This window comes from Carassius gibelio, chromosome A4, assembly GCF_023724105.1.
Source record: "Carassius gibelio isolate Cgi1373 ecotype wild population from Czech Republic chromosome A4, carGib1.2-hapl.c, whole genome shotgun sequence".
NCBI lineage: Eukaryota > Metazoa > Chordata > Actinopteri > Cypriniformes > Cyprinidae > Carassius > Carassius gibelio.
In genome coordinates, this window is record NC_068374.1 from 29,726,730 (window position 1) to 29,754,673 (window position 27,944).

General features: G+C 44.6%; 1 protein-coding gene across 1 annotated transcript in view; it reads left to right on the forward strand.

Moving 5' to 3' along the window:
* The window catches only part of LOC127971109 (deleted in malignant brain tumors 1 protein-like), a 58,455-nt gene that overhangs the window by 29,739 nt on the left and 772 nt on the right, over positions 1–27,944 (forward strand). The window contains 5 exon segments of the mRNA XM_052573918.1: positions 14,948–15,310; positions 15,348–15,665; positions 26,013–26,315; positions 27,365–27,433; positions 27,615–27,929. Of these exon segments, the coding sequence (XP_052429878.1) occupies positions 14,948–15,310; positions 15,348–15,665; positions 26,013–26,315; positions 27,365–27,433; positions 27,615–27,929 (1,368 nt within the window).

Here is a 27,944-nt window from a genome sequence, read left to right on the forward strand (position 1 = left end):
GGGTGCCTTCGGGCATGGGGACCATGCCGATAGGGCTGGACCAAGAGCTGTTTGATGGCTCAATTACCTAACTTCAGAATTTGTTGAATTTCCTCTTCAATAGCCTGCCGACGAGCCTCTGGGACATGGTAGGGCCATTGCCGGATGATGACTCTGGGGTGTGGATCTTGTGTTGGATCACGTGGGTCCGACCGGGGGCCGACGAGAACAAATCTGGGAACTGACTGACCAGGTGTTGCAGCTTTGTCTTTTGGGTTGCTGACAGTTCCGGGTTAACATCCACTCTGACCGGATCCCTGGTGGTGAGGTCCGCTAGCTGGTCTCTGGTCCTGACCCACCTTTTGAGAAAGTTGATGTGGTAGATTTGGTCTGGTTTCCGCTGCCCCGGCTGGTGGACTCGGTAGGTGGCGGGCCCGAGTTTTTCGGCCAAGAACTTGCAGGCGGAGTTGGGGATAAGGGCCATTACCCGGTCTCCAGGCTGGAACTCGCGGGGCTGGGCGGCCCGGTCATAGTGCCGCTACTGTGCTTGCTGTGCCATGGCGAGGTGTTCCCAGACTAATGGCATGACCCGGTCGATTCTTTCCCTCATCGCCTTCACGTTCAATGACGGAGTGGTGGGGGACCGGCTGTTGCTCCCATGCTTCCCTGGTGATATCTAGCAGTCCCTGAGGCTGGCGCCCGAACAGCAGCTCGAAGGGGGTGAAACCCCAAACCTGGCAGAAATGTTTGACCTCAGCTTCCAGCCCGGGCCAATGGAAGCGATCCCTAACCCGGTGAGTGGTATTCTCGGGCCCCAGGTGGCCCGCCAGGGGGTGCGAGTGAGCCAACTCTTGCACCATTTCCGTCTTCGTCCGGGGTTCCACTAACAAAGTTTTTTCCTCCCCCCTTCGCTGTGCAACACAGTAGAGTAGGCCATTTTGGACGATGAAGTGCGGGAGAGGATGGGGCCCTGGTTTTAGTTCCTTCCCGTCCACCATGCGCACTTGGAGGCCTCCTGAGCTTCGCCAGTGAGGAGAGGGGCGACCAATCATGCCCAGTCAGTGCTCTCCCAGTCCTCCTGGGCAGCTGTGTTTTTGAACATTTGGAGAAAGGCCTTTATATCGTCATCAACAGTCATCTTGGGGAGTAGCTGGGACACTTTTCGCTCATGCATCGGGCAGTTGAATCGAGTGGGCGCTGCCCGCAGCTCGCCGAGTTCTCGCTCGGTCTGGTCCACTCGAGCGGCTAGGTGTTCCGTTATCTGTTGATGGCGGATGCTGACCTCCGTTAGACGCTGGAGTATTTCTTCCATTCTGGAGGTTTGGGGAGCAGCGGCCGCCTGGCAGAGAAAAACACAAAAAAAAACAAGAAGGAGTGTGAGTCGCTGGGGAACCGCAGAATTGTATTCCTTCCACGGTATTGCCCGTGTTCTCCACCAGTGTGGGGGGTGGAAGGAATACGCAGGAGCAAACTCAAATGTAAAGCCCCGGGGGGTGGATTTTATTGTAAAGTGAAGGGTTGCAGGGGTGATGACGGTGATTTGGCGTGCAAAAGGAGCTCTCACTCGGGTCCAGGTGCAGGTGAGTCGGTGGAGTGCTCATGGCAAGTCTTCTGGTCACAGGCTGGTTTCTGGTGGCAGAGAGAGAGGAGAGTCAGTGTGCTAGCTCGTGGAGAGGCTTCTCACCCTTTCCCTGTGTGCATGCTGTTTATATGAGGACCGGCTGATGAGAGGCAGGTGCGAGTGATCAGCCCATGATGAACCTCGAGCCGGTGTTCCTAGTGAATTACCAGGGCGACGCTGATGTGGAATCGGGACGCTCGTCACACTATATTTATCCACTGACAGAGCAGCGTCTGCTCCCACAGGATCCTATGCATATTTTTACACCGCCGCAGCAACGTCTGCTCCCGGAGTAACCTCTATCTATATTTATCCACCGCCGCAGCATTGTCTGCTCCCGCAGGAGCCTCTATCTATATTTATCCACCGACGCAGCAGCGTCTGCTCCCGCAGGAGCCTATCTATATTCTCCACCGCCGCAGCAGCGTCTGCTCCCACAGGAGCCTCTATCCACATTTCTCCACCGCTGAAGCATGTCTGCTCCCGCAGGAGCCTTTATACACATTTCTCCACTGCCGCAGCAGTGTCTGCTCCCGCAGGAGCTTTAAAAAAATGAATCATACTGCTCCATAGAACAAACTTAACGTAACGCATCGCTAACAATCTAACATACATGCTAATCATATCAAAAGCCTTCAAGGGCCCAAACGTTCCCGACAATAGTTCTACACGTCACTGTACAACCTACACCTCGTTTTGCTAAACATTTAATTCAAATGTACACCATCTTTAATATTGGAAAATTCTTTACAATAGGCATGCTGCAGCAATCATGTCCCGACCTCAAATGTTGCTATACGTTTCAGCTATTCTCCGAAATAATCTGTTCAGATTTCCCCTATAGGTGGCGCAAAAAAAAAAAAAGCTGCTCATGAACCATTTTGAAGCCCCGCCTTCTCGTTTTCTCATTAGCCCACTGGAGTGGTTAATCTGAAAATTCTTAACCAAGAATTTGAAAACTCTTAATCAATCCGTCAGCTACATATAGTTTGCCATTTAAAAACGTAACCGTCTCGATGGCTCTTGATGAATTCTCTCTCACAACCGTAGAACAATGATCAAGCAATCAATATGGAGAGAGAGTGAAAAAAATAAATATATTTATTTTTAAAAGCTTTCTGCGGGGAAGGATGACATCACCTCTGCTTTAAGCTATGCCCATGCATCCAGATTCATGGCACTTATTCGAGGTACACTGACAGGACAAGGACAGCGTTTTGGATTTGCTAAACCACTACACAAGTAACCCTCACAGCATCCCCTTTAGACAACTCAAATTGCTCTGAGTATTGAACTCTCCGCCAGGTGCTGCAAAGCGCTCCCAGTAAAAAAAATAAAAATAATAATGAAATAAATAAATAATAATAATAAAACAAAATAAATACATTCTCCAACTACCGGTAAGGCTCACCCATCCAATAAAGTGACTATTGAATTCCCGCCAAATTGCCTCCCGGTCGAGCAAACCTTGCTTTTTCCGACAAACTATCGGAGCAGTTACCCGTCTGATGTCACGAGTATTTAAAACGCCGTCAGATGCCGCAAGAGATGTCCCAGTCGAGTGGATGTTTTCCTCCAACTAACGGCGTTGCTTACACGTCCGTGCGCAAATATTGAAGACCCTTTCTATGGGGCGAGTAGGAAGCTCCCATCGGATGTCAGCGAGAACCTCCCGGCTAGACAAACTTACCTTTTCCATTCTTCGGCCAGCGAGGCTTACCCATTCGATGCGTGTGCTCCCATCGGATGTCGGCGAGAGCCTCCTGGCCAGACTACCTTTCCTTTCTCCTTACAGCCACAAGCTGTCATTTCCACCATGCACTATCCAGAACCCGCGGGAGGCCTGCGAAAACCTCCTTTTCCATTTCTACGGTCGTTGAGGCTTTCCCGTCCGATGCTGCGAGTACAAGCTCACATCAGAGGTCGGCGAGAGCCCTGCAGCCACCCAAACTTACTTCTCCCATCCTATGGCCTGCGATGCTGTCCCAGCTGATACAGCGAGCACAAAGTTCCTGTTGGATGCTGGTGGGAGCCTCCTGACCACCCTACTTTACCTTTCCATCTTTCATCCGGAGAGGCTAACCCGTTCGATGCGGTGAGTACAAGCTCACATCGGACGTCGGCGAGAGTCTCCCGTCTAGATAAACGGCCCTAGGTTATAAATGTAACCCTAGTTCCTCGAGGGAATGAGCACTTTTGGGGAACGCCTTTGGCAAGAACAACTCTGAATATCGTGTGCAATCAGTCCAATGGAAGAGTGTGACGTCACAGGTGGGGTGACGTAGCGACCAGGAAGCTATAAAAGCACGTGCCGTGCAGCTGGCTTTAGGCTAGGGACGTTCCTCTTCAGGAACTCGAGCTGCGTAGAGCGCTTTTGGGGAACGATGTGCCAACACTGCCAGACTACCAAACCCTGCCTAGTGTGTATCCAAAGAGCACAGCTAAGGCGAGAAGACAGAAGAGCCAGGAGCGGCTCGCATATCAAGATTATAAAATCTGGCAAATGTAGAGGGCGTGGACCATCCCGCAGCGTTGCAGATGTCCAAGAGGGACACACCTGCTAGAAAGGCCTTAGAGGCAGCCATACTCCGTGTAGAGTGAGCCTTGGCTCCCAAAGGAAGGGGAAGACCAGAGGACTCATATAAGACGTTGATAGCCTCGACTATCCAACGACTAAGTGTCTGCTTAGAGGCAGGGGAACCCTTTTTAGGAGGACCGTAGCAAACAAGCAATTGGTCAGATTTTCTCCACAGGGCAGCACTGGACACATACAGTTTAGCTTCTCCTGGTCTGGCTCCTGAAAGGGAGGAGGACAGAAGGCCTGCAGTGCGATAGGTTGTGATGTAACACAGGGAACTTTAGGAACATAACCCGCTCGAGGGTATAAGAATGCTTTGGCCATACCAGGGGCAAAGTCTAGGTAGTTAGGGGCCACCGAAAGGGCCTGAAGGTCTCCAACTCTCTTTAGAGACATAATCGCCAGTAACAGGGCAGTCTTAAGGGTCAGATGTCTATCTGAAATATCTTGAATTGGCTCGAATGGAGCTTTACAGAGAGCCTCTAATACCACAACCAAGTCCCATGGGGGAATACGGGACCATACTGGAGGTCTCAGCCTCAGTGCACCGCAGAGGAAACGTGTAACTAGGGGGTGCCTACCCACTGACTGACCATCGAAAATGACATGGTAAGCAGCTATGGCCGCCATGTACACCTTTAGGGTGGAGTGAGTTAACCCTACAGAGAGCCTAGCTTGCAGAAACTCCAGAACTGTACCAACTGGGCAGTTAACAGGGTCAAGCTGGCGGTCTCTGCACCATGAAGTGAAGAGTTTCCACTTCAGGGCATACAGTTTCCTCGTAGAGGGAGCTCTGGATTAGAGGAGGGTCTCAACAACCTCGGTTGATAGACTGGAAGCTAGGAACTGTGCCTCCTCAGGGGCCACACCCACAACTTCCACTTCCACTTGAGGGTGGATTATCTTGCCATGCGCCTGAGAGAGTAGATCTGTCCTGATCGGGTTCTACCATTTAGAGCCGTCGAGGAGAGAGATCAGATCTTCAAACCATACTCGGCCCGGCCAGAACGGGACTACTAATAGCAGACGGACCCCGTCCCGGCGTACTCTCGCCAGAACTTCCGGGAGCAGAGCGATGGGGGGAAAGGCGTACAGACGAAGCCTCGGCCAAGTCTGTGTCATGGCATCTAGTCCGAGTGGAGCTGGGTGAACTAGAGAGAACAGAGGGGACATTGCGATGTCTCTCGAGTCGCGAAGAGGTCCATCTAAGCATCTGTCACTAGCGTTACACGGCGACCAAGAGCTCCCAGCACCGGGCCCTGATTCAAGAACCAAGGTTTCTTCCATATGTCTAAGGCATGAAGGCATCGCCGTGTGACCTTGATAGTTCGCAATGGATTTCCCCTCGGGGAAAACCCCTTGGTCTTGAGCCACCACTGTAGGGGCCTTATGTGCAGGAGGCCAAAAGGTATCACGTTGGATGCAGCTGCCATGAGCCCTAACAGTCTCTGAAACTGTTTGACAGTGAGTGACTGGCCTTCTCTGACTCTCTTGACTGAGGGAAGGATTGACTCGATCCGAGCAGGAGACATACGTGCCTGCATCTTGGTCGAATCCCATACTACGCCTAGATAGGTGGTTCTCTGAACTGGAGAAAGTACACTCTTCTTGGCATTCAGTCTCAAACCCAGCTCCCCCATATGGGCTAGAACGACACCTCGATGTCGAAACGCTATCTGCTCTGATTGAGCTAAAATCAAAGAAATCGTCGATGTAATTCAGAATACGGATGCCCTGCATACGGAGGGGTACCAGAGCCGCATCTACACATTTCGTGAACGTGCGGGGTGAGAGTGCAAGGTCGAAGGGAAGTACTCAATATTGATAAGCTTTGCCCCCGAAAGCGAACCTCAGAAACTTCCTGTGTTGTGGAAGGATGGATATGTGGAAGTATGCGTCTTTGAGATCTATTGTGACAAACCAGTCCTCGGATCTGATTTGAGCTACAACCTGCTTGACAGTGAGCATTTTGAACTTCAGCGACATTACTGAGAGGTTTAACTGACGTAAGTCTAAGATCGGGTGCAACCCCCCATCCTTCTTTGGAACTATGAAATACCGGCTGTAAAACCCGGATTCCCTGTCTAGAGGAGGGACCACCTCGATGGACTCCTTCCTTAATAGGGTATTCACTTCTTGTTCCATCATCAGCTGGTGGCCGACGACTGTCGGTGTAACCCCATTGAATGTCAGCGGTGGACGGCCGGACTGAATACAATAGCCTCTTTCTACTGTGTGCAGGACCCATTGAGATACATTTGGTAGTTGTTTCCACACTGCTAGATAATGTACTAAGGGAATCAGTCTCTCGAGACTGATCTCTGGTGTAAGAGGCCCCCGAAGGGGTGGCGAGCTTCCTAGCTCCGCTACGCTCGCGGGTGGACATAACTGGGAGTGATGCTCGCAGGAAACCGCTGCGCCCTGAAACACTGGCAGGGTTGGCAGACCGGCCTCCAGAGGGCACCGGGGTGAGACGTGCACCATATAATGAGGTGGACACCGCTCTACCCCAGTAGGGGCTACCCTCAAGGTCACTGCGACTCTGGCGTCAGGACCTCTTTGTCGAGGATTTCCTGGCTTCGATAATTGTACGAAGATCAGATTTTGGCTTGGAAGTCCCTGCTCTGTTTTTGAGCCTCGCAGTATGAGGAGCCTGCTAGTGGCGTGGGTATCTCCCGCCCAGATAACCCACGAGAGCGACGAGGGAGGAAACTCTGGAACGCCACCACCTGTTTGCGCACCTCCTGGAACCTGTCGACGACGGTATTAACTGTGTCGCCGAACAGGCCCGAGGCTTGGAGCGGGGCGTCCAGGAGGCAGACCCTGTCACGCTCTCTTATCTGAGACAGGGTCAGCCATAAATGCCTCTCCATGGCCACCAAGGCTGCCATAGTTCGGCCAATCGCGCGAGCAGTCTCTTTGGTAGCACGGAGGGATTGATCAGCGGTCTGTCTAAGCTCTGCAATATTGTCGGACTTGATCCCCTCTCCCTCGTCTACATCTCTCAGCAGGTCAGCTTGATATGCTTGGAGGACGGCAATAGTGTGAAGGCACGCCCCCGCCTGACCTGCTACCACATAGCCCTTGCCCATTAATGTAGATGTTGTTTTTAACGGTTTTGTGGGCAAGGCCGGAGCTTTCAGAGACGACGCCGAACCGGGTGACAGATAGCTCGTAAGCGTCTGTTCAACCCCGGGCATCGCTCTGTACCCTTGCTCATTGAGCCCCGCGACATTGCCGTAATATTGAGAGTCGGGCCGAAGAGACGGGTCGAATAAGGGTGTTTCCATGACCTCGCTATTTCTTTGTGGAGGTTGGGAATAAAGGGAAGGCTCCGGGCTGGAGGTGGCTGTCTCAGCCGCAGAAACCGCTCATCTAGTTTACTTCCGAACCCAGGGTTTGGGCGCAGGATCTGGCAGATGAGGAAGGAGATAAGGACTGCCCCATCTCCACACCCTCCGCCAGATCCACCTGCGAACCCCACGAGTGCAGCAGCCATTCTGCCTCAGCAGAAGCGGGGCCAGGACCGCGGGGAATGCTGGCGAACGCTCCCTCCTCGAAGAGAGCCCTCCGGGATTGAAGCGTCCGCATTGGCAATTGTTCACAATGCGGACAGTCGGCTCCCTCGAAGGCCGAGTCAGCGTGCTTCGACCCCACGCATAAATAATGTGTATCCCCAGCCGTGATGTAGCGTTGGCAGGGAGGAATACACAATTTATAGCGCGATTTGGATTCGCCCTTCACGTGTCTAGTCTTTGCTTTGCTCTTTGGCATTATGTCTTTATTGGGACGGACAACAATAAATAAGACTTACAAGACAGACTTTTGAACATGCACACACAGAGCGCTTGCTGAAAGACGCGAAGCTGAAGCCAGCTGCACGGCACGTGCTTTTATAGCTTCCTGGTCGCTACGTCACCCCGCCTGTGACGTCACGCTCTTCCATTGGACTGATTGCACATGATATTCAGAGTTGTTCTTGCCAAAGGCGTTCCCCAAAAGCGCTCGATGCAGCTCGAGGAACTTACCTTTTCCTTTTCTATGGTCAGAGAGGCTTACCCGTTCGATCGTGTGTGTTCCCGTCGAATGTCGGCGAGAGTCTCCAGGCCACATGACTTTACCTTTCCATTTGATGATAGGCGAGGCTTAACCGTCCGACGCCACGAGTCTCAACCTCCCATCAAAAAACCCTCTGCTACCCTCACATCTTTTCCCCCCGCCTGGCGAGGCTTACCCGTTCGATGTTCGACAAGGCAACTTGGGCCCTAAGAGTCGGGCTATACAACCACGCCGCTCCTCCTCATCGGCTGGTAGGACCGTTCCAATGTGTGAGCCCCTGTTGAGTATCGGCTCGAGCCCTACCAACCGGGCGCCTCTAACCACATAGTCCAGTACCTGCAGCCGGCAGGGACTACCTTCCCAATGCTTAAGTCGCTCCCATTGGAGTACGTAGGCTCAGAAAATAAAATCAGCCCCCGCCAGTAGTCAATGCTATTTTGGGGGGCGTCCTTAATCTGGTGGCTGTCCTCTTGTCCATTTGCTTTTTGGGGGGTACACTAGGTTCGGGCCATTCCTGAGCTCGGAGCCCTTCCCTGGACAGCACGCCAAATACGCATACCATACCTAAGCTAATTATATGTAAGCTTGAACTCGTGAAATTATGTTCTCGTTAACAATGTTCGGGAGGAGTGTGTCAGATACTTAGCCTAATCAACACAGGTGGACCACAATCTAGTAATCAATCCCACAGTATAAATATCGCTGACTTACCTCTATCCATTGCCGGTTCATCAGCATCCCTCCTCCACCCCATCTCCTCACTTCGAGTTCACTTTATAATTAGATGGGGAAGGGGGGGGGGGTACTCTAGGTTCGGGCCATTCCCGAGCTCGGAGCCCTTCCCCGGAGAGCATGCCCAATACGCAAACCATACCTAAGCTAATTATATGTAAGCGTGAACTCGTGAAATTAATTTATCCATATTAATGTGCAGTAATAACCCCTATCATGCAGTTTACTCAGGTGCTCTCTCACAAACTTATTCTCTGAGCTTCAAGCATAGACAGTACAAGAAATGGATACAGCGACCCCATTGGATTCAACAGTGACAAGTGAAGTCAATTAGAAACACGCACTTCCTGGGGGTCGAGCATACTGCACGGACTCAAACTGAACTTAATGACGTAGATGTCACATGAGCAACTTGTCTGATAATTGTAGTCTTCTAATCGCTGTGCCAAGAGAAATCTGAATCACCCACCGAATCTTGCGGAGAAGGCGAGCGTGAACAGGAGCAGATTTTGGTAAGTATTTTGAAAAATCATCTCCCTTGACTTTATGCCTCCACGTCCCCCTGATAGCCTCACAGACAGTAAAAGATTGTCTGCGAGAATCTCCTCCTGTCCATACGGTATTTTTTCTACTTTGCAACAGAGTGTCACAGGTTATCATGCAATCGTTAGCCTATTTTTACAAAAACTGCTTCTACAGGGCCATAACGTAATATACAAGGTAATGGAGCCTTTTATACATTTTCGTGTTTCTTTAGAAATAATTAATGGACAACCCACATAGCAAACAGACTTAGCCCACATGTGGCCTCAAGGTGGCACTGCTGGCCTCCTGTCGGCAATGACATGTACTCTTTCAGCCAGAGCTGGGCCATGTGTGGCAATGACAGCACGGCGGGGATCTGGCAAACAACATGTTGGCCGATTGTTGGTGGGAGGAGTGTGGCCCAGATCAGTCCAGTGATATGTGGCCCAAATCAGGCTAAGATCTGGCAGCATATTATGTGACCCATGATAAACAAGATAAATACAATATTGCATGATAATGGTTAAATTATCATATACATTTTTAATGTACAGTGTAGTATTGTTAAAATGTAGCCTTTGAAATGGCAAGTCAAAACAGAATGAAACATTATCATTTAAAAATTAAGCAAATCAGTCAAGTGCATTAAACTGCACTTAATTATAATTTTATTAAATTTTATATTAGTATTCTTGGTACAAATAAACTTAGAATCCTTACATGAAAAGAAAGAGAGAGAGAGAGTATAACCGTTACCGTTATGTAATATTTATTTGGTTTACTATGGGACACACTGATCTATAATAGAGAGTAGGGGCACATAATTTTTAATTAGTATGCTGCCATGCACAAGCATTAAATAAAATGATCATGAAAGTATTTTATTTTTATTTAAATCCTATATCCATGTGATGCTTGGTGTGAGGAGCAGATCCAAATTCAAACCGCATTCATTGGCAATATGTATCTCCTTCCTCCGCTAGCCAATGGCGGCGCCCAGGGCTGCTTCAATAAAATATGAAACCCTGCCCTCCTGCTGTCAAGTCCCCCCCCCTCTCTCTCAGCCTCTTAATTCTGTGCGTGCTCAACTCTTGATACACGCTCGCTCAACTTAAAACTAAAACTAAAAACAACTAAAAATCTCTAGTAGAACCAAAGCCCGTCTGGTCTGTGTTCATTTTGATCATTTAATTTCCCGTTTAGTTTAACAAACGGAAAATGAGTTTTTGGCTCGATATCTCATTTTGTCGTTTGGGGTTTACAAATCGAACGATAACGGTGTATGGCTTCAATATTTCATTCGCACTTGTGGGCTGTGCTAAAAAATGCTGCTTTCCTCTGATTGGTCGAATCGCTACACCTTCAGCTCCGTCTTTTCATTCTTCAGATCTGTATTTAGGGCACTGCCTTGAGGTCTCTATCCATTGGTCAAAACAGACCTTGCAACCCATAACACTCCTGCTAGATGTCAACATTAACTGCGGCTGATGCCAAATACTACTACTATTACCGTTTTAGCACCATATTTGTTCCTTCTAGTTTACTGTGTTTTGGTTAGGATATTTAAAGATGCAGTTTTTATTTATTTTGTGTGTGTGTGTGTGTGTGGGTACCTCTTCAGATAAGACACATTAATGTTTCCTTTAAGATTATCACTACGTTTGCCCTATGTGCTGATCACTGTGTATTGGAAACAATCTCCTGAATCTGTCTGGAAACATTTTCCAAGCCATGAAGGGCCTCCAACAGATGTTTTGAAGTAAGGAGGGATAAGTGAAAAAAAAAAAAAAATTATATATATATATATATATATAGTCACAGTGATGCTGATCCCTTTGTTTTTCATAACCTCAAATTGAAATCGCAAATCGAGGATCTGTTGGAGGCAGAATTAAAATAAAAACTGCATCTTTAAATATCCTAACCAAATCTCAGTAAACTAGAAGGAACAAATATGGTGCTAAAACAGTAACATGGGTATTGCTCATGTTCAGTCTATTCAATGCTACATTCAGTGCAAGCGTGTGGCCCTCTATTCTATATTTGACTTGCAGTTTTCGAAAACATAATCATTTTTATTTAATACCAGCTGCAGTAGTTAATGTTGTTTTATATTATACAGCTATCATTGAGCTAAGGTATATCCCCCCCCCCCCCATCTATCAATGAATAACCTGTGTTATTATAGCATATTCATGGATATGGCATATCAACAGATATGGCATATTCATGGCAGTATAGATGAATTTCATGTATTTATTTGTCATTTAAACTAATGTAAACATAAACCTTCCCTTATGAAAATTAACCATGGTTTTACTACAAATAAAACCAAAAAACCATGGTTACTATAGTTAAACCATGGTAATCACAAATTAACCATGGTTTTGCTAAATTAACCATAGTTTAACCATGGTATTTGTAGTAAATCTGTGGTTATACAAATGGTAGTCAACACGCCAAAAAACCATGGGTTACTACAGTTTTACTATAACAAAACCATGGTTATTTTTAGTAAGGGTTGTCCCCCCCTCTAGTGGACATTAAGTGTTAAGGCCTTCATATGATCGGCTAACAAAAAGTCACTAGGATTTTTGGGGAAGTTAAGTCTGACCAGTTTTTTTTTTTTTTTTTTTAAACGGCTTAAGTAAAAAGGCAGAATAGAGCTGCCATCAAGGGCAGCGCCGGCAGGGCAAGGAGCTTGGGCGGCTCTGGGACGGCACCAGGATCTGGGAAGGCCTCCAGGCCTTGAATGACGAAAGCCCTCTTCCTCCTCCTCCTCAGTTTCCGAGAGGGTGGCACTACAGCTTCATCTGCCGCCTCTGGGGAAACTGTGAGCGGACACCACCGCCGCCACCTCAGAAACTTTGTGAGTGGACGTCGCCTCAGAAACCTTGTGGATGGACTCTGCCACCTCATGTGAACTGTAAGCGGACGCCCCTGCCTCGGCGGAATTGTGACCAGACGCCGCCTGGGAGAGTCGTGAGCGGATGCCGCTACCTCTGCAGGGTCTTGAGCGGACACTGCCGCCTCGGTAAGGTTGTGAGCAGACACCGCTGCCTCGGCAAGGTCGTGAGTGGACGCCGCCACCTCGGCAGGGTCGTAAGCAGGTGCTGCTGCCTCGGCAGGGTCGTGAGCAGGTGCCGCCACCTCGGCAGGGTCGTGAGCAGGTGCCGCTGCCTCGGCAGGGTCGTGAGCAGGTGCCGCTGCCTCGGCAGGGTCATGAGCAGGTGCCGCCGCCTTGGCAGGGTCGTGAGCAGGTGCTGCCACCTCGGCAGGGTCGTGAGCAGGCGCTGCTTCCTCGGCAGGGTCGTGAGCAGGCGCCACTGCCTCGGCAGGGTCGTGAGCAGATGCCACCGCCTCAATAGGGCTGTGATCGGATGCCGCCACATCGGGAGGATTGTGAGCGGACGCCAATGCCTCGGGAGGATCGTGAGCAGCCATTGCATCCCTCGCGGACATCAGTGGAGGATCCTGCAAGCTGAGTCTAAGCCCAACGTGCCCAGAGAATGACCCCAAGAAACTGGAAGTGGTCGACATTATGTGACCAGACGCCTCTGCCTGGGAGAGTCGTGAGCGGATGCCGCTACCTCTGCAGGGTCTTGAGCGGACACTGCTGCCTCGGTAAGGTTGTGAGCAAACGCCGCTGCCTCGGCAAGGTCGTGAGTGGACGCCGCCTCGGCAGGGTCGTGAGCAGGTGCCGCTGCCTCGGCAGGGTCGTGAGCAGGTGCCGCCGCCTCGGCAGGGTTGTGAGCAGGCGCCGCTTCCTTGGCAGGGTCGTGAGCAGGCGCTACTGCCTCGGCAGGGTCGTGAGCAGATGCCGCCGCCTCAATAGGGCTGTGATCGGATGCCGCCGCATTGGGAGGATTGTGAGCAGCCATTGCATCCCTTGCGGACATCAGTGGAGGATCCTGCATGCTGCGTCTAAGCTCAACCTGCCCAGAGAATGACCCCATGAAACTGGAAGTGGTCAGCATTACCTGGGGAGGTCCTGGAACAGCAGCCCATACTGGGAGGGGGGCACCCTCCAGCAGTTCCACCTCCTTTAAATCGATGATGTGGTCGACCATCTCCCAATAGGATCAATTATCTAGCTCCCCCAGTTCCATCCAGTTGACAGGCTCGTCCAGGCTTAAAAACAGAGAAATGAGGGTGCTCTCGAAGGAACAGCCCGAAGGAACGATTGTCTTGTGGGCAGGGATGCGGCCCAATGGTAGGGGTCTGGATCCTTGGTCGTCCGGAAGCAGGGTATAAGAAAATCCCATCGCCGCTGTATCTTCAAATGGCTTGTTTGTACTGTCACGGATCGCAAGAGGCGAAGACTCAAGTGCAGACAGATGGGAAGACTTTATTTATACGTCACCAAAATAAACAAAAACACAATTGAAACCACCCCAAAGTGGGGAAAAACCCAGAGTTGCGTTCAAAGTTACAAGACATAAACTGAACACAGAGTAGCCAGCCATCAAAGGCATTAACCGGTACCTATGTGAGACAAACGAGCCCAGAACAGAAAACACAGGAAGCTTATAAAGAAGAGGCAATCAGGTAACAGCTGGGACAAATTAAATCAAGGAATGAGGTAACAAGAGAACAGGTGAGTGGAGTTTAGGGGAATGGAGTCCAGAGGAAAGGGAGAAACACAAGTGGAGCAACTAAAACAATGATGAGGTAACAAGATGGGCGAGGTTAGAAAATAGACAGGAGAGAGCACATGGCACCAAGCAAACACAACACAAGCCATATGCTCACAGAAAGACAAAGTCAAATGTTGGCCCTCCTGGGCACACCAGCTGAAGACTACGACAGAAGCTACGAACAGAGAATAAAACATTTGTTTATCCAGTGTGAGAGGTTAAGAGGTCTTTTTACTTTTTTTAGAGGTTTGTTTTGAAAGTATGGGTGAGGAATTTTCCTATGAAGTTTTTATCAGTGGTCCAAAGTACAAAGTCAGGGATCGAAGAAAAGTAGTTTTGTTAAATTACCTTTGGGGAACAGCCAGGATGGCAATTTGGAGGACACAGAAAAATAGGATATTAGGAACTGGTTCAACTGATGCAGAGAGAGTTCTGAAGGGGATGGTGGCTCCTCGTATTAAAATTGAGTTTGCGTATTTCAAATTAGTTAATAATATAATAGATTTTTTTCTGCAATGTGGTCAGTAGGGAGTTTTCTGTGTGAAGTTGGGGTGGATGAAATTTTGGTTTTAAAGATGTAATGAAAGGGCTGTAATCTGTATTGATTAAATAGTTTTTATTATTATTATTATTATTTATTGTTTTGTAGAATTTTGGGTGAAATATTGGAATGAAATATGATGAATGATCAAATAAATAGAGTTTAAGCTTCACTCTCTCTGTGCGTGTGTGTGTGTGTGTTAAAGTGACTTGGAACTACCTGTGCAGACCATGGAATAATATAACATAATAATATAATCTACATATTTCACTCAGATTCCTCTCTGGCTCTTCATGATGGCCTGGTGCAGTTGTCTGGAGAGAGACAGTGTGAGGGGGAGGTGGAAGTTTTCATCCATCAGGTCTGGAGGAGAGTTCTGCTGGACTCCTGGAGTCTAAATGAATCTTCTGTGGTCTGCAGACAGCTGGGCTGTGGCTCTGTGCTGAACATCTACAGCTCCTCTTCATCCAGTCCTGAACACAGTCATGAGTGTGTGACGGGCTTCCAGTGCTCTGGGAGTGAAGCTCATCTGGGAAACTGCAGCTCTCCACAAACTCTCAACTGCAGCTCCACACAACAGCTGTCAATCTCCTGCATCGGTGAGAAGAACAACATCTGGACAGATTCTTCAGTTGTTCGTGATCAATAATGTTTTTTTCTGTCTCTGAACATCAGGTCATGGGTCCATCAGGCTGGTGGGTTCTGGGGGAGACTGTGCAGGGAGGCTGGAGGTTTTTTACATTGGCTCATGGGGGACAGTCTGTGATGACTCCTGGGATATTAAAGATGCTCATGTGGTGTGCAGACAGCTGCAGTGTGGAGTGGCCCTCAGTAACCAGCCGGTACCAGCCTGGTTTGGTCCTGGTTCTGGACCCATATGGCTGGATGAGGTGAAGTGTGAGGGGAATGAGACGTCCCTGTGGAGCTGTTCTTCTCCAGGCTGGGGAAAACATGACTGCATACACAAGGAGGATGTAGGAGTCGTGTGCTCAGGTAAATATGCGAATGTGTTTTTTTTGGGCCCGAGCACTGCAGTGCGAGGACCCTATTGGAATTGCTCCGTTTATTAGGGCTCAAGCCTGGAGGGCGAGAGCCCTATTGTTCCCCTAAGGATTATTAGGGCCCGAGCACCGAGGTGCGAGGACCCTCTTGTATCTGCTTTGTTTATTAGGGCCCGAGCACCGATGGTGCGAGGACCCTCTTGGAATCGCTCCGTTTATTATTATTATTATTATTATTAGGGCCCGAGCACTGCAGTGCGAGGACCCTATTGGAATTGCTCCGTTTCTTCTTCTTCTTCTTCTCCGTCATGAGTCGCATTTTTGAGGGCCTAAACATGCTCCAAAACTCACGAAACTTTGCACACGCATCAGGACTGGCGAAAATTTACATCTAAAGTGAGTGTGGCAAAATGGCTCGATAGCGCCACCTGTTAAATTTCAACGGAGTGCGCCTCGAGCTGTGTTTCACATACATTCATGAAAATCGGAACACACATGTAACACACAATTACCTACAAAAAAGTCTCTTGGTACAAAATCCAAAACCCAACAGGAAGTAAGTTATTTTGAATTTCCTGTATGATTTTTGTGCTGTTTTTTCCATTTCCATGCCTTGTACTTTGACGAACTCCTCCTACAGTTTTAATCGGATTATCTTAAAATTTGGTGAGGTTCATCATAAGACCTTTGTGATGTCAAATTGCGAAGGTTTTGATTTTTCGTCAAGGGGTGGGTCCCTGGCGGCCTGACAAAGTTTGATGTTTCGCTGTGAAACAGGAAGTTGCTGTAACTCAGGCATGCAATGTCCGATCTTCCCCAAACTTCACACATGTGATAGGTGGGTAACACTTTAGAATAAGGTTCCATTAGTTAATGTTAGTTAACTACTTTCGTTAACATGAACTAAGCAAGAACAATCCTTCTACAGCATTTATAAGTCTTAGTTCATGTTAATTCCAACATTTACTAATGCATTATTTAAATCAAAAGTTGTGCTTGTTAACATTAGTTAATGCACTGTGAATAAGCATGAACTAACAATGAATAACTGTATTTTCATTAACTAACATTAACGAAGATGAATAAATACAGTAATAAATGTATTATTCATTGTTTGTTCATGTTAATTAATACATTAACTAACGTTAACTAATGGAACCTTATTCTAAAGTGTTACCGATAGGTGTTCTGTCCTGAACAAACACCCATGACCAAATTCAGTTGTAGTCATAGCGCCCCCTGCTGGTAACAGGAAGTGACATGGTTAACACTATTACAGACTCCTAGGAACATATTAAAAAGTGTAAACAAGTGTTAAATAGGCTGGCAACATACTAGATACATAATAATACATGCTAGCATCATTAGCTAAGTGTTAAAGCATGTTAATAATGTAGTGAAAAAGAAAGTTGCTGTAACTAAGGCAAGCAATGTCCGATCTTCCCCAAACTTCATACGTGTGATAGGTGTTCTGTCCTTAACAAAAACCCATGAAAAAATTCAGTAATAGTCATAGCGCCACCTGCTTGTAACAGGAAGTGACAAGGTTAACAATGTTATGGACTCCTAGGAACAAATTAAAAAGTGTCAAAAAGTGTTAAATAGGCTGGCAACATGCTAGAAACATAATAAATCATGCTAGCAACACTTAGCTAAGTGTTGAAGCATTCTACTAAGGCAGTGAAAAAGGAATTTGCTGTAACTAAGGCAAGCAATGTTCGATCTTCCCCAAACTTCATACGTGTGATAGGTGTTCTGTCCTGAACAAAAACCCAGGAAAAAATTCAGTTATAGTCATAGCGCCACCTGCTGGTAACAGGAAGTGACATGGTTAACACTGTAACAGACTCTTAGGAACATATTAAAATGTGTAAACAAGTGTTAAATAGGCTGGCAACATACTAGATACATACTAATATATGCTCGCAACACTTAGCTTAGTGCTAAAGCATGCTAATAATGTAGTGAAAAAGAAAGTTGCTGTAAAAAAGGCAAGTAATGTCCGATCTTCCCCAAACTTCACACGTGTGATAGGTGTTCTGTCCTGAACAAACAACCATGACCAAATTCAGTCATAGTCATAGCGCCATATGCTGGTAACAGGAAGTGACATGGTTAACACTGTTACAAACTCTTAGGAACATATTAAAAAGTGTAAACAAGTGTTAAATAGGCTGGCAACATACTAGATACATACTAATACATGCTAGCAACACTTAAAGGAAGTTGCTGTAACTCAGGCAAGCAATGTCTGATATTCCCCAAACTTCACACATTTGATAGGTGTTCTGTTCTGAATAAACACTCATGACCAAATTCAGTAGTAGTCATAGCGCCACCTGCTGGTAACAGGAAGTGACAAGGTTAACAATGTTATGGACTCCTAGGAACAAATTAAAAAGTGTAAACAAGTGTTAAATAGGCTGGCAACATACTATATACATACTAATACATGCTAGCAACACTTAGCTTAGTGCTAAGGCATGCTAATAATGTAGTGAAAAAGGAAGTAACAATGTTAACACTGTTATGAACTCCTAAGAATAAATTAAAAAAGTGTCAAAAAGGGTTAAATAGGCTGGCAACATGCTAGAACCATAATAAAACATGCTAGCAACACTTAGCTAAGTGTTAAAGCATGCAACTATGGCATTGAATAAGGAAGTTGTTGTAACTCAAGCTAGCAACGTCCGATCTGCCCCAAACTTCACACGTTTGACAAGAGTCCCGTACTGAACACATCAGCATGCCCGTATTCAGTTATAGTCATAGCGCCACCTGCTGGCAACAGGAAGTGTCATGTTTAACAATTTTATGCACTATTTGCAACACAATAAAATTTGCCATTGTGTGCTAATCATGCTAGAAATATTTTCAAACATTCTAACAACACTTACTATGTGCTAAAGGATGCTATTAATACTATGAAACAGGAAGTTGTTGTAACTCATGCATACAATTCCCAATCTGCCCCAAACTTCACACGTTTGACAAGGGTCCTGTCCTGAATACATCAACATGCCCAGATTCGGTTATAGTCATAGCGCCACCTGTGGTAACAGGAAGTGGCATGTTAACACTGTTACAGACTCCTAGGAACATATTAAAAAGTGTCAAAAAGTGTTAAATAGGCTGGCAACCTACTAGATACATAATAATATATGCTAGCAACACTTAGCTAAGTGCTAAAGCATGGTACTAATGTAGTGAATAAGGAAGTTGCTGTAACTCAGGCTAGCAACGTCCGATCTGCCCCAAACTTCACACGTTTGACAAGGGTCCTGTCCTGAATACATCAACATGCCCAGATTCGGTTATATTCATAGCACCACATGCTGGCAACAGGAAGTGTCCTGTTTAACAATTTTATGAACTATTAGCAACACAATAAAATATGCCATTGTGTGCTAATCATGCTAGAAATATTTTCAAACATTCTAACAACACTTACTATGTGCTAAAGGATGCTATTAATACTATGAAACAGGAAGTTGTTGTAACTCATGCATACAATTCCCAATCTGACCCAAACTTCACATGTTTTATAAGAGTCCTGGCCTGAACACAACTAAAGGCCAATATTCAATTATAAGTATAGCGCCGCCTGCTGACAACAGGGATGACTTATTTCATACTAACTTAAACATGAGATGTCTGATCTGCCTGAAACTTTGCATGTTTGGTAAGAGTCCTGGCCTAAATACATTTACATGGCGATATTCAGTTATAATCATAATGCCACCTGTTGGCAGCAGGAAATGTGGCAAAAAAATATTTATTATTTTATAACCATATGGCCCAAGTGGAAGTGACATGTTTTTCGCTGCGACAAACTACTCCTATAATTTTTTTGAGATTAACATATATTTTGTGGTCAGTCTAATCTAAAGGCCTGTGCAATGTTAACTTTTGAAGATCTTGAGTTTTTGTTAAAGGGCGTTTCCATGGCGCCATGACAAAATTTGATGTCTTGCCCAAGGGGCAAGGAACTCGACCGGAAGTTGAAGTCGGGTGGGGGCTGCCATCTTTTAGCAGAACTTCACTTGCGTTAGCATTCCCATTGACTCCCATTCATTTTGGCGTCACTTTGACAGCGAATAACTTTACATCTGAGGCGTTTAAAGACTCTGTTTGTCCATTATTTATTTCTAAAGATACACGACAATGTATAAAGGGCTCCATTACCTTCTATGTTACATTATGGCCCCGTATAAACAGTTTTTGTAAAAAATAGGCTAACGATTGCATCATAACCACTCGTCTCTCTGTCGCATTACCGTACAGACAGGAGGAGAAGCTCGCAGGCAATTAACTTAATATGGCGTACTGGCGTTACATTTTAAAATACTATACAAAATAATTAATCAGAATACTTACTCCTGCTCACTCACGACAAAGAACTCCCCGCTCAAGCTCGCCGTCTCTGCAAGATTAACGATGGCAGTTTGCACGCACAGCCACTTAGAAGATTTACATCTGCCAGACAGGTTGCTGACGTCCTCCAGCTTCGTTTGAGTCTGCGCGTCAGAAACGGAAGTGCTAAAAAACGCTAAAACTGGGCTTCATTTGTCTCAATAGAGTTCCAATGGGGTCGCTGTGTCCATTTCTTTTACTGTCTATGGTCTTGCCACAGCAAGAGAAGTTGTTGTAACTCAAGCATAAAATGTTCAATCTTCCCCAAACTTCACATGTTTGATGAGACTCCGAACCTGAACAGATTGACATGCCCATATTCAGTTATAGTCATAGCGCCACCTATTGGCAACAGGAAGTGTCATATTTTACGCTGTGACGAACTACTCCTAGAATTTTTTTGACATCAATGTCTTTTTTGTGGTCAGTCTAATCTAAAGGCCTGTGCGATGTTCAGTTGTGAAGGTCTTGAGTTTTCGTTAAAAGGCTTGTTCATGGCGCTGCGACGAAGTTCGATGTCTCGCCATGGGAATAAAAGATGTTATAACTCAGGCATAAAATGTCTGATCTTCCCCAAACTTCACATGTGTGATAAGAGTCCTGGCCTGAACAGATCTGCAGGCCAATATTCGGTAACACTTTATTTTGATAGTCCACTTTAGACACTCTACTAGCAGTAAGTAACTTTGCAACTACATGTCAACTAGCAGTTAAAAGAGGATTAGTAGACTGTCTGCTAAACATCTTCTAACACTTTCTTTGTCAACTTAAACTAAGCCTAAACCTACCCCTAACACTAACCCTAAACCTACCCTAGCCGTCTACTCTGAGAGTTAGTAGACATGTAGTTGCAAATTTCCGAGATTTAGTTGATATGTAGTTACAAAGTTACTTATAGTCAGTAGAATGTCTAAAGTGGACTATCAAAATAAAGTGTAACCCAATATTCCACCGGGTGTGGCAGAATGGCTCTATAGCGCCACCTATACACATTCAACGGAGTGCGCCTCGAGCTATGTTTCACGTACATGTACAAAAATTGGTACACACATGTAACACTCCAATACCTACAAAAAAGTATCTTGGTACGAAATCCGGATCCCAACAGGAAGTCGGTTATTTTGAATTTTCCCTTCAAAATTGGTGTTGTTTTTGCCATTTTCAGGGGTTGTACTTTAACGAACTCCTCCTAGAGATTTATTCAGATCAACATCAAACTTAGTCAGTGTAATCTAAAGCCCTTTGCGATAATAAATTGCGAATTATTTGAGGTTTTGTTAAAGGGCGGGTCCATGGCGGCCTGACAAATTTCGATGTTTCGCCATGAAAAAGGAAGTTGCTGTAACTCAGACATACAATGTGCAATCTGCCCCAAACTTCACATGTTGGATAAGACTCTTGACCTGAACAGATCTGCATGCCAATATTCAGTTATAGTCATAGCGCCACCTATTGGCAACAGGAAGTTACATATTTTACACTGCGACAAACTACTCCTAGAAATTTTATGACATCAATGTCTTTGTTGTGGTCAGTCTAATCTAAAGACCTGTGTGATGTTTAGTTGTGAAGATCTTGAGTTTTGGTTAAAAGGTGTGTCCATGGCGCCGTGATGAAGTTCGATGTCTTGCCATGGGAATAAAAGATGTTATAACTCAGGCATAAAATGTCCGATCTTGCCCAAACTTCACTTGTGTGATAAGGGTCCTGGCCTAAACAGATCTGAAGGCCAATATTCCATCGAGTGTGGCAAAATGGCTCGATAGCGCCATCTATACACTTTCAACGGAGTGCAAATACACTTTAAATGGAGTGCGCCTCGAGCTATGTTTCACGTACATGTACAAAAATCGGTACACACATGTAACACACCAATATCTACGAAAAAGTCTCTTGGTACGAAATCCGAATCCCAACAGGAAGTCAGTTATTTAGAATTTTCTCTGCAAAATTAGTGTTGTTTTGGCCATTTTCAGGGGTTGTACTTTAACGAACTCCTCCTAGAGATTTATTCAGATCAACACCACACTTGGTCAGTGTAATCTAAAGCCTTTTGCAATCTTAAATTGCAAAGATCTTGAGGTTTCGTTAAAGGGCGTGTCCATGGCGGCCTGACAAATTTCGATGTTTCGCCATGAAATAGGATGTTGTTGTAACTCAGGCATAAAATGTCCAATCGTCCCCAAACCTCACATGTTCGATAAAAGACCTGCCCTGAACACATCTGAAGGCCAATATTTCATTATAATGATAGCGCCACCTGCTGGCAACAGGAAGATTGGCACATATATGGAATAAACATTGATATATTCTACTTATATTTATGAGTTTAAACGCATATTTCTCACCGTTCACCTATTAACTAAAGCCACTCGCTGCCGGTGAGCCCGGGTGCGAGGGCCCGTTCATCGCTGCTTGCAGCTTTAATTAGGGCCCGAGCACTGCAGTGCGAGGACCCTATTGGAATTGCTCCGTTTATTCTTCTTCTTCTTCTTCTTCTTCTTCTTCTTCTTCTTCTCCGTCATCAATCGCATTTTTGAGGGCCTAAACATGCTCCAAAACTCACGAACTTTGCACACACATCAGGACTGGTGAAAATTTACATGTGATATAGGTTTCAGAAGTGGGTGTGGCAAAATGGCTCGATAGCGCCACCTGTTAAATTTCAACGGAGTGCGCCTCGAGCTGTGTTTCACGTACATTCATGAAAATCAATACACACATTTAACACACCATCACCTACAAAAAAGTATCTTGGTACAAAATCCAAAACCCAACAGGAAGTAAGTTATTTTGAATTTTCTGTATGATTTTTGTGCAGTTTTTTCCATTTCAAAGCCTCATACTTTGACAAACTCCTCCTACAGTTTTAATCGGATTATCTTAAAATTTGGTGAGGGTCATCATAAGACCTTTGTGATGTTAAATTGCGAAGGTTTTGTGTTTTGTCCCTGGCGGCCTGACAAAGTTTGATGTTTCGCCATGAAACAGGAAGTTGCTGTAACTCAGGCATGCGATGTCCGATCTTCCCCAAACTTCACACATGTGATAGGTGTTCTGTCCTGAACAAACACCCATGACCAAATTCAGTTATAGTCATAGCGCCACCTGCTGGTATCAGGAAGTGACAAGGTTAACACTGTTATGGACTCCTAGGAACATATTAAAAAGCATCAACAAGTGTTAAATAGGTTGACAACATACTAGATGCATACTAATACATGCTAGCAACACATAGCTTAGTGCTAAAGCATGCTAATAATGTAGTGAAAAAGGAAGTTGCTGTGACTCAGGCAAGCAATGTCTGATCTTCCCCAAACTTCACACATGTGATAGGTGTTCTGTCCTGAACAAACAACCATGACCAAATTCAGTTATAGTCATAGCGCCACCTGCTGGTAACAGGAAGTGACATGGTTAACACTGTTACAGACTTCTAGGAAAATATTAAAAAGTGTAAACAAGTGTTAAATAGGCTGTCAACATACTAGATACATACTAATACATGCTAGCAACACTTAGCTTAGTGCTAAAGCATGCTAATAATGTAGTGAAAAAGGAAGTTGCTGTAACTCAGGCAAGCAATGTCCGATCTTCCCCAAACTGCACACGTGTGATAGGTGTTCTGTCCTGAACAAAAACCCATGAAAAAATTCAGTTATAGTCATAGCGCCACCTGCTGGTAACAGGAAGTGTCATAGTTAACACTATTACAGACTCCTAGGAACATATTAAAAAGTGTAAACAAGTGTTAAATAGGCTGGCAACATACTAGATACATACTAATACATGCTAGCAACGCTTAGCTTAGTGCTAAAGCATGCTACAAATGTAGTGAAAAAGGAAGTTGCTGTAAAAAAGGCAAGCAATGTCCGATCTTCCCCAAACTGCACACGTGTGATAGGTGTTCTGTCCTGAACAAACAACCATGACCAAATTCAGTTATAGTCATAGCGCCACCTGCTGGTAACAGGAAGTGACATGGTTAACACTGTTACAGACTCCTAGGAACATATTAAAAAGTGTAAACAAGTGTTAAATAGGCTGGCAACATACTAGATACATACTAATATATGCTAGAAACAATTAGCTTAGTGCTAAAGCATGCTAATAATGTAGTGAAAAAGGAAGTTGCTGTGACTCAGGCAAGCAATGTCCGATCTTCCCCAAACTTCACACGTGTGATAGGTGTTCTGTCCTGAACAAACAACCATGACCAAATTCAGTTATAATCATAGCGCCACCTGCTGGTAACAGGAAGTGACATGGTTAACACAGTTACAGACTTCTAGGAACATATTAAAAAGTGTAAACAAGTGTTAAATAGGCTGTCAACATACTAGATGCATACTAATACATGCTAGCAACACTTAGCTTAGTGCTAAAGCATGCTAATAATGTAGTGAAAAAGGAAGTTGCTGTAACTCAGGCAAGCAATGTCCAATCTTCCCCAAACTGCACACGTGTGATAGGTGTTCTGTCCTGAACAAGAACCCATGAAAAAATTCAGTTATAGTCATAGCGCCACCTGCTGGTAACAGGAAGTGACATGGTTAACACTGTTACAGACTCCTAGGAACATATTAAAAAGTGTAAACAAGTGTTAAATAGGCTGGCAACATACTAGATACATACTAATACATGCTAGCAACACTTAGCTTAGTGCTAAAGCATGCTAATAATGTAGTGAAAAAGGAAGTTGCTGTAACTCAGGCAAGCAATGTCCAATCTTCCCCAAACTTCACACGTGTGATAGGTGTTCTGTTCTGAACAAACACCCATGACCAAATTCAGTTATAGTCATAGCGCCACCTGCTGGTAACAGGAAGTGACATGGTTAACACTATTACAGACTCCTAGGAACATATTAAAACGTGTAAACAAGTGTTAAATAGGCTGGCAACATACTAGATACATACTAATACATGCTAGCAACATTAGCTTAGTGCTAAAGCATGCTAATAATGTAGTGATAAAGAAAGTTGCTGTAACTAAGGCAAGCAATGTCCGATCTTCCCCAAACTGCACACGTGTGATAGGTGTTCTGCTCTGAACAATCACCCATGACCAAATTCAGTTATAGTCATAGCGCCACCTGCTGGTAACAGGAAGTGACAAGGTTAACAATGTTATGGACTCCTAGGGACAAATTAAAAAGTTTAAACAAGTGTTAAATAGGCTGGCAACATACTAGATACATACTAATACATGCTAGCAACACTTAGCTTAGTGCTAAAGCATGCTAATAATGTAGTGAAAAAGGAAGTAACAATGTTAACACTGTTATGAACTCCTAAGAATAAATTAAAAAAGTGTCAAAAAGGGTTAAATAGGCTGGCAACATGCTAGAACCATAATAAAACATGCTAGCAACACTTAGCTAAGTGTTAAAGCATGCAACTATGGCATTGAATAAGGAAGTTGTTGTAACTCAAGCTAGCAACGTCCAATCTGCCCCAAACTTCACACGTTTGATAAGAGTCCCGTACTGAACACATCAGCATGCCCGTATTCAGTTATAGTCATAGCGCCACCTGCTGGCTACAGGAAGTGTCATGTTTAACAATTTTATGAACTATTAGCAACACAATAAAATATGCCATTGTGTGCTAATCATGCTAGAAATATTTTCAAACATTCACTTACTATGTGCTAAAGGATGCTATTAATACTATGAAACAGGAAGTTGAAAAAATATTTACTGTTTTATAAACATATGTCCCAACGTTCATGGTTCCTCCTATGGGCAACGGGTGGTGGTGAGCCCGGGTGCGAGGGCCCGTTCATCGCTGCTTGCAGCTTTAATATTTTTATTGTTATACTTGAAACTAATATAAAGATTATAGATATAACCTTTTAACACATTAACATATACATAATCCTCAGGTTTCCAATTTTGGTATTTTAATTATTTTTTTTCATCTAGAGTTTAAAGAGGTCAGGTTAACTGATGGCTGTCTAGGGAATGTGGAGGTTTTCTACAATGGATCCTGGGGTAATGTGTGCTGGAACCAGATGGAGGGAGACACAGCGAGTCTGATCTGTCAAGAGCTGAACTGTGGAAGATCTGGTGTTTTGTCTGATTCTACAGCAAGAGTGAAATCAGCTCCTAACTGGCTGGATAAAGTTACATGTCGACCACATGATTCCACTTTATGGCAGTGTCCATCTTTACCCTGGGGTCAAAACTACTGTGGTGAAGATGAAGTGGCCAGAATTACTTGTTTAGGTGAGATGATACAGCATTTAAATGATTTAATATGGTCTCAGTAGTCATATTTCCTTAAATGCCACAATGGAAACATTATTATTTTTAATGTTTTTGAAAGAAGTTTCTTCTGCTCATCAAGCCTGCATTTATTTTATCAAAAATACAGAAAAAAACAGTATTATTGTGAAATAGTATTACAACTTAAAATAATAGTTTTCTATTTGAATATACTTAAACAAACAAACAAAAAAATATTCCTGTGATGCAAAGCTGAATTTTCAGTATCATTAATCCAGCCTTTAGTGTCACATGTAACATCCAGTTTATCACATGATCATTTAGAAACCATTATAATATTCTGATTTATTATGACTGTTGGAAACAGTTCTGCTGCCTAATATATTTGATGAATAAAAGGTTAAAAAGAACTGCATTTATTAAAAATATATAAAATAAAAATTCTAATAATATATATTCAAATAATATTTTCACTTTTTATCAATTTAACACATCCTTGCTGAATAAAAGTATTGATTTTATTTAAAAAAGAAAGAAATAAAACAAATTACTGACCCCAAATTACTGACCAGTAGTGTATATTGTTATTACAAAATATTTATATTTTAAAAACATACCTTTTTTTTTTCTTTTTATTCATCAAAGTATCCTAAAAAAGTATCACATGTTCTGAAAAAATATTAAGCAGCAGAACTGTTTCCAACTTTGATAATGAATCATCATATTAGAATGATTTCTAAAGGATCATGTGATAATAATCCAGAAAAATTCAGCTTTGCATCACATAAATGATAATTTAAAGTATAATACATTTAAAAACAATTATTTTAAATTGTAATAATATATCACAATATTACATTTTTTTCTGTATTTTTGATAAAATAAATGCAGGCTTGATGAGCAGGAGAAACTTCTTTCAAAAACTTTAAAAATAGTAATGTTTCCAAACTTTTGGTCTGTAGTGTATGTGGTAAGTAAACTAATTTTTCTGCAAAACTAAACAGAGCAGACAGGAAAAGTCTTTGCGATTGTTTAATGTTTCATTTTAGTGGAGGAGAGTGATGAGTCTCTGAGTCGTCCGACATGTTCAGCATCTCCTCACCAGAGACAGTGTTCAAGTAAGTTTCCTAATACATTAGTTAATCTTTCTTATATATTATTATCTGTGCATCCCATTATTTGCATTTAAAACCAGTGCCTTTAAATCTGCTTTTAAAACTCCATCTTCAGTTTTAGAGTGTATTTTGTTGTAAATGTTGTGCTGAAACTGGTCTGTTCTGGTTGATGTGTGTGTTTTAGATCATGTTCCTCTCAGACTGAGTGGAGGGGACGGCCGGTGCTCTGGGAGGCTGGAGGTGTATCATAACGCTGTGTGGGGCTCAGTCTGTGATGATCAGTGGGACATCAGCGATGCTCAGGTGATCTGCAGGCAGCTGGGTTGTGGAGCAGCACTGAGGGCTGATGGGAATTCAGTCTTTGGTGCTGGTGAAGGTGTTGTGTGGATGAACAATATTGAATGCAGAGGGAATGAGATTCACCTGTGGGACTGTCCTCTCTCTCTGAATAACCACACTGACTGCTCCCACAAAGAGCATGCTGGGCTCACCTGTGCAGGTCACAGCAAACACT